This window comes from Podarcis muralis, chromosome 4 (genome assembly GCF_964188315.1).
Source record: "Podarcis muralis chromosome 4, rPodMur119.hap1.1, whole genome shotgun sequence".
NCBI classification, from domain to species: Eukaryota; Metazoa; Chordata; class Lepidosauria; order Squamata; family Lacertidae; genus Podarcis; species Podarcis muralis.
The window spans coordinates 1,846,154-1,860,943 of record NC_135658.1 but is presented as its reverse complement, the minus strand read 5'-3'; the positions used below and the strand labels follow the sequence as shown (position 1 = coordinate 1,860,943).

Below are 14,790 nucleotides of genomic sequence, written 5' to 3'. Positions count from 1 at the left end.
TTTGTGTGTCAATTTTGCCAATTCTGTGATTTCCATCAATTTCTCTGGCCATACTTCTTTAGTCGGGATTTCCTCATTCTTCCATCCCTGTGCTGTTAAGACTCTTGCCGTCGTTGTCGCATACATAAAGATATTTTTCAGTTTCCTTGGCAGGTCTTTTCCTACAATCTCTAACAAGAATGCTTCAGGTTTTTAAAGAAATGTTAATTGGAACATTTTCTTCAACTCATGATATATCATTTCCCAAACCTTTTTGATTTCATTACAATCCTACCACATATGGTAAAACGTCCCGTCTCTTTCTTTACACTTCCAAAACATATTTGAGCTGGTTTTCATCATTCTTCCTAACTGCATTGGTGTCATATAGCATCTATACATCATCTTCATATAATTTTCTTTCAGCAAGGAACACTGTGAATTTTAAATTGGTTTTCCATAACCTTTCCCAATCTTCCACAATAATATTATGACCTATATCTTGTGCCCATTTAATCATAACTGGTTTCACCTCTTCGTCTTTCGTCTCCCATTCTAACAGAATACTGTATGTGCCTTTCAGCAGTTGGAATCTAATAGTCTCTCCTGTATTAGTCAAAGGATTCTCTGAAATTCTGATGTTAGCCTGTATCTCCTTTTCGTGTATGTAGAGGAAATGCCCTCTGGGAATTCCCATTTATATCTAATGTCAGCTCTCCTGAATGCTATTGTTAAATATCTATATTTGGTTCTTCCAAGTCTCAATTTCAGTGGAATCTCTCTAAAGATATCTACTTTCTGTCTGGCAACCACATGATTTTTTTCAAAAACTGTTCTGAAGGATTGCGTCCTTCACTCTTTTTGTTACTAGTGTTAATAAAACATCTCCTGGCTGCCTCCATTCTCAATTTTCACGCGATCTAATTCTGAAACAGCTTCCAACCAATCTTTGCTTTCTCCCAGCCATTCTGAAATTGTCTGTGTGACATATGTCTCCAAATTTGGCTTTGAATCAGATTCTGGAAGGCCTCTGTCAGGAAGACGTTAACTTATTACTTCAGCTAAATGTTACAGGATAAAACAAGATACTACAATGGTAGCTTCGGTTACAAACGCTTCAGGTTACATACACCTCAGGATACAGACTCCGCTAACCCAGAAATGGTACCTCGGGTTAAGAACTTTGCTTCAGGATGAGAACAGAAATCGTGCTCCGGCGGCCGCATTCGCTAAAGTGGTGCTTCAGGTTAAGAACACTTTCAGGTTAAGAACAGACCTCCAGAACAAATTAAGTACTTAACCCGAGGTACCGCTGTACAGACACAGCTTCTCTTAAACTCCCTCCTCTCATTATCAGTTGTTACACTTCAGGTAAGCCAATGCAATTCTGGGCCTCATCAATAGGAGTATAGCATCTAGATCAAGGGAAGTAATAGTGCCCCTGTATTCTGCTCTGGTCAGACCTCACCTGGAGTACTGTGTCCAGTTCTGGGCACCACAGTTCAAGAAGGACACTGACAAACTCGAACGTGTCCAGAGGAGGGCAAACAAAATGGTCAAGGGCCTGGAAACGATGCCTTATGAGGAACGGCTAAGGGAGCTGGGCATGTTTAGCCTGGAGAAGAGGAGGTTAAGGGGTGATATGATAGCCATGTAGAAATATATAAAAGGATGTCACATAGAGGAGGGAGAAAGGCTGTTTTCTGCTGCTCCAGAGAAGCGGACACGGAGCAATGGATCCAAACTACAAGAAAGAAGATTCCACCTAAACATTAGGAAGAACTTCCTGACAGTAAGAGCTGTTCGACAGTGGAATTTGCTGCCAAGGAGTGTGGTGGAGTCTCCTTCTTTGGAGGTCTTTAAGCAGAGACTTGACAACCATATGTCAGGAGTGCTCTGATGGTGTTTCCTGCTTGGCAGGGGGTTGGACTCGATGGCCCTTGTGGTCTCTTCTAACTCTGTGATTCTATGATTCTATGATTCTAGGTATCCAGAATAAATGCTAAAAGGCTGAACTCTGCTGCTTCTCTCTCATTCCCTTCCTTAGTTATGACAGGACAGCCCAGCTTCCTTCATGGCTTCATACTTTGGTCCACGAGCGAGGGGCCACTTTTCCTTTGTTCCCCTCTCTCTTACCAGTCCCACTCCCGAGGTATTTTCCTTTGTATGCCAGACCCAGGGGATCATCTGAGTCCTTTTTACTGACTCAGAAATCTCCTTTTCCTAGAAAATCTCTCTCCTCCCGAATGGAAGGAGACCCCAGAAGAAGAGTCTTCCCACAGCTTCTCCCTCCAGATTAAGTCCCGTGAAAGAAGAGCAAAGGGAGAACAATATCGTGGTTTTCAAATGATGAATAACATAGGTTACTACAGGAGTAAGAAAATAAAATGATAATTATTATTAATATTAATATTTATTATTTATACCCCGCCCATCTGGCTGGGATTCCCCAGCCACTCTAGGCGGCTTCAAATAAAATATTAAAATACTAATTCATCAAACATTAAAAGCTTCCCTAAACAGGGCTGCCTTCAGATGTCTTCTAAAAGTCTGGTAGTTGTTGTTCTCTTTGACATCTGGTGGGAGAGCGTTCCACAGGAAGGGCGCCACTACCGAGAAGGCCCTCTGGCTGGTTCCCTGTAACTTAGCTTCTCACAGTGAGGTAACCTCCAGAAGGCCCTCGGTGCTGGACCTCAGTGTCTGGGTAGAACTTCAAAGGTAGCCCCATGTAGAGCGCATTGCAGCAGTCCAAGCGGGAGATAAGCAGAGCATGCACCACTCTGGCGAGGCAGTCCGCAGGGAGATAGGGTCTCAGCCTACGTACCAGATGGAGCTGGTAAACAGCTGCCCTGGACACAGATTTGACCTGTGCCTCCATGGACAGCTGTGAGTCCAAAATGACTCCCAGGCTGCGCACCTGGTCCTTCAGGGGCACATTTACCCCATTCAGGACCAGGGAGTCCTCCATACCTGCCCACTCCTGTCCTCCAAAACAGTACTTCTGTCTTGTCAGGATTCAACCTCAATCTGTTAGCTGCCATCCATCCTCCAACCCCCTCCAAACACTCACAGAGGACCTTCACCGCCTTCACTGGTTCTGATTTGAAAGAGAGGTAGAGCTGGGTATCATCTGCATACTGATGAACACCAAGTCCAAACCCCCTGATGATATCTCCCAGCGGCTGCATGTAGATGTTGAAAAGCATGGGGGAGAGGATGGATCCCTGAGGCACCCCACAAGTGAGAGCCCAGGGTTCTGAGCACTCACCCCCCACCACCACTTTCTGAAGACAGCCCAGGGGGAAGGAGCGGAACCACTGTATGACAGTGCCCCCAGCTTCCAGCCCCTCAAGACGCTCCAGAAGGATGTTATGGTCGATGGTATCAAACGCCGCTGAGAGATCCAACAGAACTAGGAAACAGCTCTCACCTTTGTCCCTAGCCCACCAGAGATCACCAACCAGTGCGACCAAGGCAGTTTCAAGTCCCATGTTGAGGCCTGAATCCTGTCTAGAAGGGATCCAAATGGCCCACTTCCTTCAGGCGTGCCTGGAGTTGTTCAGCAACCACTCGCTCAATCACTTTGCCCAAGAATGGAGGATTTGAGACTGGGCGATAGTTGGCCATCGTGGCCGCATCTAAAGATGGGTCTGGGAAGGCTCCCTCACAGAGGGAAGCATTCACCACCCCATGAAGCCCATCGCCCAGCCCTTCTCGGCTCGCTTTTATAAGCCAGGATGGACAAGGATCAAGGAGACAAGTGGTTGGTTTCACTCGTCCAAGCAGCCTGTCCACATCCTCGGGGGTAACAGATTGGAATTGATCCCACACAACTTGACTAGACAGGACTCTAGCACTCTCCCGCCCTGCTCCCATGGTGGAGTCTGGGCGGCTTCAAAAAAAAACCTGCAAAATCTTTGCAGGAGATCATGTGGCCTGTACTGGGCCCTACTGGAGCAGGTGGTTCTGCTAAATTGCGAACCACCTGAAAGAGTCTCCTGCTGCTGTTTTCCGCAGATGTAATAGAGGAGGTAAAGAAAGTCTTCTTTGCCGTTGCTATCACCACTTGGTAGGCTCGACATTGAGCTCTAGCCCGTGTCTGCTCAGCTTCAGAATGGGTTACCCGCCACCGGCGCTCTAGCCGTCTCAGTGATTGTTTCATTGCCCTCTGATCCGTGGAAAACCACGGGGCTGTCCGGGCTCCATGCAATCGGAGAGGGTGCTTCGGAGCCAAACAGTCAATGGCCCTGGTTAACTCCACGTTTGAACACAAACCAATGCCTTCTAGTTTTGTTTTGTTTTTTTAAAAAAAGACTGACTAAACATGCGGAAGAACTTTTTGATAGCAAGAGCTGTTAGTGGATTGGACTCCCTTGAGAGTGCTGGAATTTCCATTCGTTGAGGTTTTCAAATGAAGTTGGATGGTCATGTGCCATGGATACTTTACTTGCTATTCCTGCATCACATGGGTGGAGTAGATTGCACCAGGGATCACTGCAAGCTCGAAAATTCTACAATTTCGTGATTCTCCCCTGTATGAATTCTTTGATGGATATTCAGATGGACTCTCTGGTTGAAACTCTTTCCACATTCCACACACTGATAGGGTTTCTCCCCTGTATGAATTCTTTGATGGGAGGTAAGAGTGAAGTTCTTCCTGAAGCTCTTTCCAGATTCCACACAATGATAGGGTTTCTCCCCTGTATGAATTATTTGATTGGAAGTGAGATTGGAGTTCTTATTGAAGCTCTTTCCACATTCCATACACTGATAGTGTTTCTCTCCTGTATGAATTCTTTGATGGAAAGTGAGACTGTGGCTGTGACTGAAGCTCTTTCCACATTCCACACACTGATGTGGTTTCTCTCCTGTATGAATTCTTTGATGGGAAGTGAGATTGGAGCTCTGACTGAAGATCTTTCCACATTCCATGCACTGATAGGGTTTCTCCCCTGTATGAATTCTTTGATGTTTAGGGAGATCGAAGCTGCTACAGAAGCTCTTTCCACATTCAATGCACTGATAGGGTTTCTCCTCTGTATGAATTCTTTGATGTTTAGTGAGATCGGAGCTTCTCCTGAAGCTCTTTCCACATTCCACACATTGATAGGGTTTCTCCCCTGTATGAATTCTTTGATGGGAAGTGAAATCGGAGATTCTACTGAAGCTCTTTCCACATTCCATGCACTGATAGGGTTTCTCCCCTGAATGAATTCTCTGATGCCTAGTGAGATCCGAGCTCATGCTGAAGCTCTTTCCGCATTCCACACACTGATAGGGTTTCTCCCCTGTATGAATTCTTTGATGGGAAGTGAGATGGGAGCTCTGACTGAAGCTCTTTCCACATTCCACACACTGATAGGGTTTCTCCCCTGTATGAATTCTTCGGTGGGAAGTGAGACTGTGGCTGTGACTGAAGCTCTTTCCACATTCCACACACTGATAGGGTTTCTCCCCTGTATGAATTCTTTGATGGGAAGTGAGGTTGGAGCTCTGACTGAAGTTCTTTCCACATTCCACACACTGATAGGGTTTCTCCCCTTTATGAATTCTTTGATGTTTAGTGAGATCGGAGCTGCTACTGAAGCTCCTTCCACATTCCATACACTGATAGGGTTTCTCCCCTGTATGAATTCTTTGATGGGAAGTGAGATCGGAGCTCTGACTGAAGCTCTTTCCACATTCCTCGCACCGATAGGGTTTCTTTCCAATGAGATTTCGTTGATGGGAACTGGAATGGGAGCTCTGACTGCAGCTCTTTCCACATTTCAAATTTTTACGTGCCTTCTCCACTCTGCCGATTGTGTTGTGGTCACCTTTGTTCATGATTTCCAATTCGTCACAATCTGCAATGGAGAGAAAAAGGGATTAGAGCCTCAGGAAGAAATGGAGCCCCCAGTTATGGAATAATGCTCATTAAATTTGTTGTAGAGAAGGCAGTCTTTATTAATGGATTCTAATTGTTGGTTGAATGTTGCTTTGTTTGAAGTAAGTTACACATTTTAAATATTTTGTACTTTTTGTAAAATTTTTGTACTTTTTTCATTGGATTAGATTGTTGTTATTATTACTGTTTCATGTTTACACAGTAGCACCTCGGGTTACGTAACCCTCAGGTTATATAAACATCAGCTTATGAAAGCGACAAATCCATGCGCAGTGATCCTTGGGTTGCGAAAACCTCGGGATCTGGCCGGATCTCCGGAACGGATCCCATTCGCAACCAGAGGTACTACTGTATATGTGTTGGAAGCTTCCCAGATTGGCTGGGGCAACCCAACCAGATGGTCAGGGTATAAATAAAAATTATTATTATTGCTATTATTATTATCACTGCTAGCACTACCTGAGATTCAATCATCCTGGCTCTTCTCTGGGGCCGATGTTGTTTGGCCCACTCATGGCATCCCCTCCATCTCCAATGTCATTTGTCTCTTTGGTCAACCCAAGACTGACAGCAGCAAAAACAAAAACAGAAAACCTGACAGAAGCTACTTATCTTTCCTAGCTACAACTCTGAAGCTGACATTTAAGATGCCTGGGCAGTTCAGATCAGCCCAACTGTGGTAGAAGGAGGCAGAACTGGAGGAAGATTGTTCACAGAAAAAACTGTAATTTACTATTTCTTTTGGGGGTGTTTGGTTCCCAGGTATTGTAGGGGGCGCTGTTGAGCTTTGTGAAAATATATGAGGTTTGTCAAATAGAGGTATTTCTTGAATTTCCAGGCAGATAGGACGATCCCACACGGAGGCTTACCAAGAGAGGCCACGATCCCCCGATTCTCCTCCATGACGTCCTTATGCAGAGCTCTCTGGTCAGGATCCAGCAACTCCCACTCCTCATCCGTGAAATGAACAGCGACATCTTCAAAGCACACTGGACCCTAAAAGAAAAAGGGAAATTTCCTCCTCTGAGATAGCAGAAATATGATTTGCTACACAATGCTCTGTTGTTTCCTTCTTGTTATTCCTCTTACTATGCTGTGTTATTTCAATAGGATTGCTTTGCTGCACATTTTAATCATGGGCACCTATTCTAACGCTTTAATTGAATTCTGTTATTCTGCATTTTAACTGTGGGTATTCGTCTTTTTGCAAATACGTGGTACTCCAGCTTATGTTTACATTATTCTGCCTACGTAAGCATTCCAGTTTCCCTGATGGAAGGATCCACTTTCTCCCCTCCTCGTGAGTTGTTCTGGGGAGGTTCCCTCCCAATTCCCTAGAGCCAAATTCAAGGGGTTCATGGGGGCATGGAGAGAGGGAGGAGTGGGGGGCAGGCCCCATTTTGCAGCAGATAGGGCTGGCTAGGTGAATCCTGGAAATTATTTGTTCTCGTCTGTCCGCTGCTTAGAAACCTATTTTAGCATTCACTGATGAATACAGAAATAAAACAAGCCTAGCCTGGATGGCCATCTGTCTTGGAGGATCTAGCTGAGACTCCTGCAATGCAGGGGGTGGGACTTGATGACCCTTGGGGTCCCTTTCAACTCCAGGATTCCATGAAAACTGCAACTACAGATGAATCCTACTGTCAAGATTCAGAAGGCTGGAGTCACAGAGTTATCTGGGCAGGAAATCCTACAGTTCACAGCTGGCGTTTACTCTTTATCAGCAAGAACACGATGTTCACAGACCTGGCTGAGTTTCAGGCTCATGAGAACAGCAGCTCATTCCCTGAGCCTCTTCCTCCACAAAAGCAGTTGAAGAGAGTTAAGACCCACAGCTCCCCACAGCTTTCCAAATCCCCTCCTCTCTGAGGTTTCTGGCAAGCGATCCAACAGTGTGCCAGTGTGCAGCCTGCCTTTGCTCCTCCATTGTCAGACGTCTCCTGGCTCTGAGAGACAAGCAGGGAGGGTGGCTTCTGGCAGAAGGAGAGGGAGCCCCCAGTGGCTCCTCCTTCTCCTGACTCACCTCTGCCTCTCGACCTTCCTCCTCCCACTCGCCTCCTTCCTCTTCTGCCTCTGATTCTGCACTGCATTCTGCCTCAGAGTCTCCCAGCTCACTAAGCCCTGTTACCCCTTCAGCTTCTGACACCTCCTCTCCCCAGGCTTCTCCCTCTTCTCCCTCTGACCGCTCATCCTCCCTCCACCTCTACTCCTTGGGCTTTGAGACGTCTTCCCTTCCTTGTTCCCTGGCTGCTTCCTCCCACCATTCCTCTGTGCCCAACCAGTCCATGATTTTGCTCCATCCCTCAGCCTCTGTCCCCACAAGGCAGCTTCCTCTGAACTGATCTGGTTCCACAGCCACTGCTTCCCTTCTGCCCCCATGAAAAGGCGCATCAGGAGGTCTTGCCGGCATCATTCTGTCACCTGCAAAAGAAAAAAAGGTAAGCAGGATGCCAGGAGTGCCTGCTTCTCTCACAGGAGAAACAGGACATCTCTAACTACAGATGGGCTTTGAGAAAGCCTTACCTGCTGAGTGAAGTTGAAGGTTTGTGCCCATTTCATGTTAGGTGTGCAGAAATACATTTCCTCTCCTCTGAACCCTTGTTCCCAACCCCCACCCCTCAAAAAAAAAAACCAAGATGAAAAGAACCCTCAGATGAGTTGGAAAACCAACAGAACAAGACCAAATGGAGAAAAGCCACCTTCCTCCTTACCCAGGGGCCTCTCTTTGGTGTCCAATGGAGGCCTCTCTGCCTCACAGGAATCCAGGTCCATTTCTGCAAAATGATCCCTTTTCTGAAAGAACAATACGAATCCGAAACAGTAAAGGAAAGGTGAGAAATATTAGAAAGAGAGTTGACACAGACATATACTTTAAGGGTGTTAGATCTCATTCCCCGAAAAAGGATGGACCACCAGCAGACCATTTTTTGATGTTCTCCATGCTGCTTGGAGCCCCTTGGGAGAATCCAGAGGAAAGTCTCCCTCACCTGCTTTCTCTCTGCCTGCTCTCTCTCCTCTGCCTGACTCAGGAGGAAACCTTCAGCCAGGGACACCGCCTGGGAACTGGTCTCCACTCCACAGTCCCTCACCCAGCTCTCCATCTCCGGTGGAAGGACAGCCAGGAACTGCTCCAAGATCACCAGGTCCAGCATCTCAGCTTTCGTGTGCCTTTCTGGCTTCAGCCACTGACGGTCAAGGTGGTAGAGTCGGCTGCAAACCTCTCGGGGTCCTTTGGCCTCCTGGCAGCAGAACTGCCTCAACTGCTGGCTCTGCACCTCTGAGCAGAGGGTGTCCTCCTCACCCAGGATCTTCTGCACAGAGTTTTCACAGAATCCCCCACTGCTCCCAGTTTGGATGACATGGCCTCTTCCTGCTCTAGGACCAGCTGTGTCTCGCTCATCCATCTGTGCTCTCAGGAAGCCTCTGAGAGATGGGAAGGAACCCTTTGGTCTTCTGCCAAGTTCTGTCTGTCTGAATGAGAAGCTCTAGCAAATCCTACAAAGCAAATACATTGTTCTGTTACAAAAGTTGTACAATATCAGGAGAAGAAAAAGGTTCCCTGAGCAAGCATGGAGGAGTCTTGCTGGGAACCAGGGCAGGATTGCACCACAGCCCAGACTCTGAGCTATCTTTCTAAAAAGGAGGAGGAGGAGGAAGAGGAGGAGGAGGAGGAGATGTAGGCCTCTAGAAGGGAGATTGTGGAAATGTGGAGGCAAGCGAAGAGATTAATACGAGGCAAATCAGCCTGGTTGCTCCTTCCTTCCAGTCAATGCATGAAATCAGAACTGATTGACAAGGGAGTCATTGGTTCCTAGTGAAAAATGACTATGTCTGTTGAATCTGAATCTCCTTCATTGTGGCTTGAAGCCATTGGTTGGAATCCTGCGCCCAGGTGACATGGCTCTCCTAAGTCAGGCCTCACTATACACTGCCTTTGTTGATCTAAAAGCAGCCTTTGATACAGTCTCCAGAACCAGACTCTGGGACAGACTACAGGGGACCTACATAGAATTAAGAGCTTCTGCTCTTAATTCAAGCACTGCACGCAAACACGGCTCTTAGAGTCAGGTGTAGCCGCCTAGGACACCTAACGGACCCTTTTAAAACCTCTAAAGGAGTCAGGCAAGGGTGCCTATTGGCCCCTCTACTAAGAGGACTTCCGGTCGGCACCAGCGTTTAATGGCGGTCCTCTCTTCGAGCTCCGGAGGAGGACTGCTCCGCGAGTTCGGGTCTGACCCGCTATGGCGAGCGGGGGACCCCTAAAATCTCAGGTGCTGAAGCCTGAGAGCAAGGAGACTCGGTGGGCACCTTTGCGCCCCCCAGTACTGTGAAAGAGCCTTTTTAAAGGCTCCGGAGCGGCATCGGGCGTGAGCGCGGTGCTGAGTCACTACCCAGCCCGTGGAGTGAAGCCGCGTCGCCATGAACGGAGAGCGCCGATTCCTTCCTGAAAATTGATTTCGACTGAAACACCCGTGAGTAGGATCGAAAAACGGAACGGGACTTTTAAATTTAAATTGTGAATTTGGCCGAAAACGGGAGAGGCACAAATTAGGGAAGTCTGCCCCCCCCCCCGGACTGCAGATAACTAAAGCAACGAAAGACCAAAGCTGCAGTTGAAAGAAACATACCTTTAAACTGTCAAACCCTGACATCTGACTGAATTTTTCCCCCGGTAAGCAGGAGAAGGGGGGGGAAGAAAGAGAATACTGCTAATCTGCTTGAAACTAAAAAAAAGGAAATAAAGTTTTCCACTGCCCCAATCCCCGGGGACGGACTGCCAGAACAAAGCACCGGGAAAGTGAGCTGTCATTTAAAATTGGATACTAAGTTAGAACTTTATCTGTGACAAAGTTACGGGACTTTAATGAAACTATCTTACTGAACCTTTGCCAGTGGGATTATATTGGAGAAAGTGTTGCAGTAACTTTCATGGTGGACTTCTGAACTCTGTTTTTTGCTCTATGTTTCTTTGTTTCTCTCGGCTTGGCTACTATTGACTGCTACCTCTAGAGGGTTAAGAGAGAAACAGTTGCAAGGGGACAGAGGAAACAGTGGGATTTTCCATCTGCAAGCTGTTCCTGTGAGAACGTCCTTGGGATATGAGCGGCCCAGCAGACGAGAGAACAACTAGATCTAAAGCCAAACTAACACAAAAGAAAAGAGGCTCAAAATCAAGCTTTACGCCAGCTGCACAGGAAAAAGTGACAGCAGCATCTATGGAGTCAATGACACAGGCATTGCTCAAAATAAACCAATCCCTAGAAGCTTTGACAAAGCAATCCACAGAGAATTCAAAAAAACTGACAGAACTGACAGCAAGACTGCATTTGAACACCACAAGTGTGGCATCTAACACAGAATCTATCAACAAATTAATCCAAGAAAGCTCGGAAACCAGAAAGATTGCAGAAAGAGCCAAAACCATTGCAGACGACACACAGGAGAAACTTGCACCGATATCAAAAAAAGTGAATGAACATGATGCAGCCCTTTCGTTATTGGAACTGCAGAGAAAGGAGAGGAATCTTAAATTGAGACAGGTCCCTGAGAGTGAAGGGGACAGCCTTGTGGACTATCTCACACAGGAGATTGTGGAATACTGGCAAGAAGATTTGCAGGAAGAAGAATTTGAGATAACAGCCTTTCGGCTAGGCAGAAGGCAAGGTAAAAAGCCAAGGGATTGCCTGATTACTCTAAGATCCAAAGAGGAAAGAGATAAAATATTAAATCTACATTATCAAAAAGCTTTGGTGATTGGAAATACTCAAGTACAAATTTTCAAGGACATCCCTAAATATATTCTGGAGGTGAGAGCCTTTTATAAAGACTTGGCCAATCTGCTGAAGAAGAATCTTATACCTTTTAGGTGGGAGTTTCCACAAGGACTGTCCTTTAACTACAAAGGGAAAAAGGTGAAAATAAGAACAGTTCAAGATAAAGAACAGTTTTTGGAGAGAAATCAAGAGGACCTGCAGAAAGGAACAGTAGATCCAATATCAGAAGGAAGAGGACTAACAGATATTGCAAACTTATCATTTGGACTTGAACCACTAACTGAAGAGGAACAACAACTTGGAGCAGTCGGAGGAATAAATACACAATAACAAAATGTCTCTGCAACTTCTCAGCTGGAATTGTAATGGTTTGAACCTTCCCAGGAAAAGACGCCAAGTTTTTCATATTTTGAAAAGAGAACAATTGGACTTGATATGACTTGATATGTTTACAAGAAACCCACGTGACTAGAACAAACAGAAACCTGCTTGTAAATAAAAGATTAGGACAGGAATTTGTTTCGTCAGATAAAGTCAAGAAAAGAGGAGTGGTGATCTATGCAAAAGAAAAATTGGCCCCAAAGATGATATTTAAAGATGAACAAGGAAGATACCTGGCAATTGAGATACAACTTCAAGGAGAAAATTTTTTGATAGTTGGAATATATGCACCAAATGACGGGAAGGCAGAATTTTTTAAGAAGTTACATGAGACTTTAATGGACTATCTTGACTACAAAGTAATAATGATGGGAGACATGAATGGAGTGGTTTCCACAAATATGGACAAAGGACAAAGACAGGTAATCTCTAAGGAAGGAAGGTTACCAAAGATCTTTTTTGAAATGACTGAAAATATGGACTTGATTGATATTTGGAGAACTAGGAACCCTCTCGAGAGAGAGGGAACTTTTTTCTCCGAAGCAAAAATGACTTGGACAAGAATTGACCAAATCTGGGTAACTAGTACTATGGCGCCAAAGATAAAAAAGGTAGAAATCTGCCCAAAGACCTGCTCCGACCATAATGCCGTAAAGATGGAAATGAAACTGACAACAACTGGATCCTTCAGATGGAGAATGAATGACACCCTATTTAGAGATGAAGAGATCTACAAAAAGGCCCAAAAAACATTGAAAGATTACTTTGAAATAAATTTAAGAACAGAGGTGGAAAAAAGAACAATCTGGGACGCAAGCAAGGCCGTGATGCGAGGCTTCCTAATACAACAAAACTCGATAAAGAAGAAAAAACAAAATGAGAAGAAAGAAAAAATTCTGGAAAAAATGAAGGAAGGAGAAAAGAAACTGAGGTCAAAACCAAAGTCTCATGAGATTTTGAGAGAAATTAAGTATTACCAGATGCAATATATGGAGTTGATGAATCAAGAAATAGAATGGAAAATTAGGCAAATGAGACAAAGGACATTTGAATCAGCAGACAAATGTGGGAAGCTTCTCGCATGGCAACTGAAAAAGAGGCAAAAACTGAATACAGTGACCAGCTTAGAGATGGATGGAAAGAACATTTATAAACCAAATGAGATAAGTAATTGTTTTCAAAGTTTTTTTAGAAAATTATATGCACAAGGGCCAGTTAACGAACAAGAAATAGAAGAATTTCTCAAAAAATATGGATTACCAAAAATTTCAGAACAAAGTAAACTGATTCTGAATGAGAAAATAATAGGACAAGAAATAGAGGGTGCCATTCAGAATATGCAATTGGGGAAATCTCCAGGACCAGATGGCTTGACGGCTAGATACTATAAAGCGTTGAAGGAATGGTTGGTGCAACCATTGAAGGAAGTTTGTAATGAAATATTGGAGGGGAAAAAGGCACCTGAATCGTGGAAAGAAGCTTTCATTTCACTTATACCGAAAAATGAGACTGAAAAGAACCAGGTCAAAAACTACCGCCCTATATCATTACTTAACGTGGATTACAAAATTTTTGCAGACATTTTGGCAAAAATACTGAAGAAAGTGCTGATAGGAGAGATTCATAAGGACCAAGCTGGCTTCCTCCCAGGAAGACATATGTCAGACAATGTGAGGAATATAATAGATATTTTGGAATTGTTGGAAGTGAACATTAACAGGAAAGCTGTTTTGATTTTTGTGGATGCGGAGAAAGCCTTTGATAACATCTGTTGGAGTTTTATGAAGAAGAATCTCCAAGGGATGGGGGTAGGCCAAGGTTTTGAAAACGGTATAGGTGCAATATATTCTGAACAGAAAGCAAAGTTAATTGTAAACAATGTGGTTACGGGAGAAATATCTATAGAAAAAGGAACACGACAGGGATGCCCAATATCCCCTCTACTTTTTATATCAGTCCTGGAGGTTTTGCTAAATATGATTAGAGGGGACCAGTTGGTTAAAGGAATTCAGGTCGGAGCTAAAGAGTACAAATTAAGGGCATTCGCAGATGATTTGGTATTGACCCTACAACAGCCAGATATTAGTACTAAAAGAGTTTTAGAACTAATTGAGATATTTGGTCAGGTAGCAGGATTTAAATTGAACAAACAGAAAACCAAAGTGCTGGAGAAAAATCTAACAAATGTTGAAAAAGAGAGATTTCAGAGTGAAACAGGCTTAGGGATAGCAAAGAAAGTGAAGTACCTGGGGGTAAACTTAAAATCTAAAAATGTGAACTTATTCAAAGACAACTATGATAAATGCTGGACAGAAGTAAAGAAAGATCTAGACATATGGTCAAGGTTGAAACTCTCCTTGTTAGGCCGAATTGCTGTTATTAAGATAAATGTATTGCCTAGAATGTTGTTTTTATTTCAGACATTGCAGATAATGGACAAGATGGACTGTTTCAAGAAGTGGCAGAAAGACATATCTAAATTTGTCTGGCAGGGCAAAAAGCCCAAAATAAAATTTAAGACTTTAACAGATGCAAAAGATAGAGGGGGGTTTGCCCTGCCGGACTTAAGACTCTACTATGAATCAGCTGCGTTTTGCTGGTTGAAAGACTGGCTGCTTCTTGAGAACACAGACATTTTGGATCTGGAAGGGTTTGATAATAGATTTGGTTGGCATGCATATATATGGTATGACAAGGTAAAACTGCATAAAGGCTTTAAAAACCATATCGTTAGGAAAGCATTATACAATGTTTGGATGCGGTATA

General features: G+C 44.5%; 3 protein-coding genes across 3 annotated transcripts in view; 1 reads left to right on the top strand and 2 right to left on the bottom strand.

The window, feature by feature from the left end:
- Positions 1 to 14,790, top strand: part of LOC114589664 (uncharacterized) — a 999,511-nt gene that overhangs the window by 381,511 nt on the left and 603,210 nt on the right. The gene's annotated exons all lie outside the window — the stretch shown is intronic.
- Positions 1 to 14,790, bottom strand: part of LOC114603766 (uncharacterized) — a 114,142-nt gene that overhangs the window by 70,226 nt on the left and 29,126 nt on the right. The gene's annotated exons all lie outside the window — the stretch shown is intronic.
- LOC144327400 (uncharacterized) lies at positions 4,281 to 8,423 on the bottom strand. The gene is made up of 2 exons (XM_077926739.1): positions 8,393 to 8,423; positions 4,281 to 5,825 (listed from the first exon to the last, which is right to left on the bottom strand). The coding sequence occupies exons 1-2, from the start codon at positions 8,421 to 8,423 to the stop codon at positions 4,471 to 4,473; spliced, it is 1,386 nt and encodes a 461-aa protein (XP_077782865.1). The 3' UTR covers positions 4,281 to 4,470.

Bases quoted from the DNA above. Each gene is read 5' to 3' on its own strand.
- LOC144327400 (XM_077926739.1), bottom strand. From the start codon at position 8,423: ATGGGCACAAACCTTCAACTTCACTCAGCAG. The intron at 5,826-8,392 runs GTAAGGCTTTCT...TCTCCATTGCAG, and splicing joins CCTTCAACTTCACTCAGCAG to ATTGTGACGAATTGGAAATC.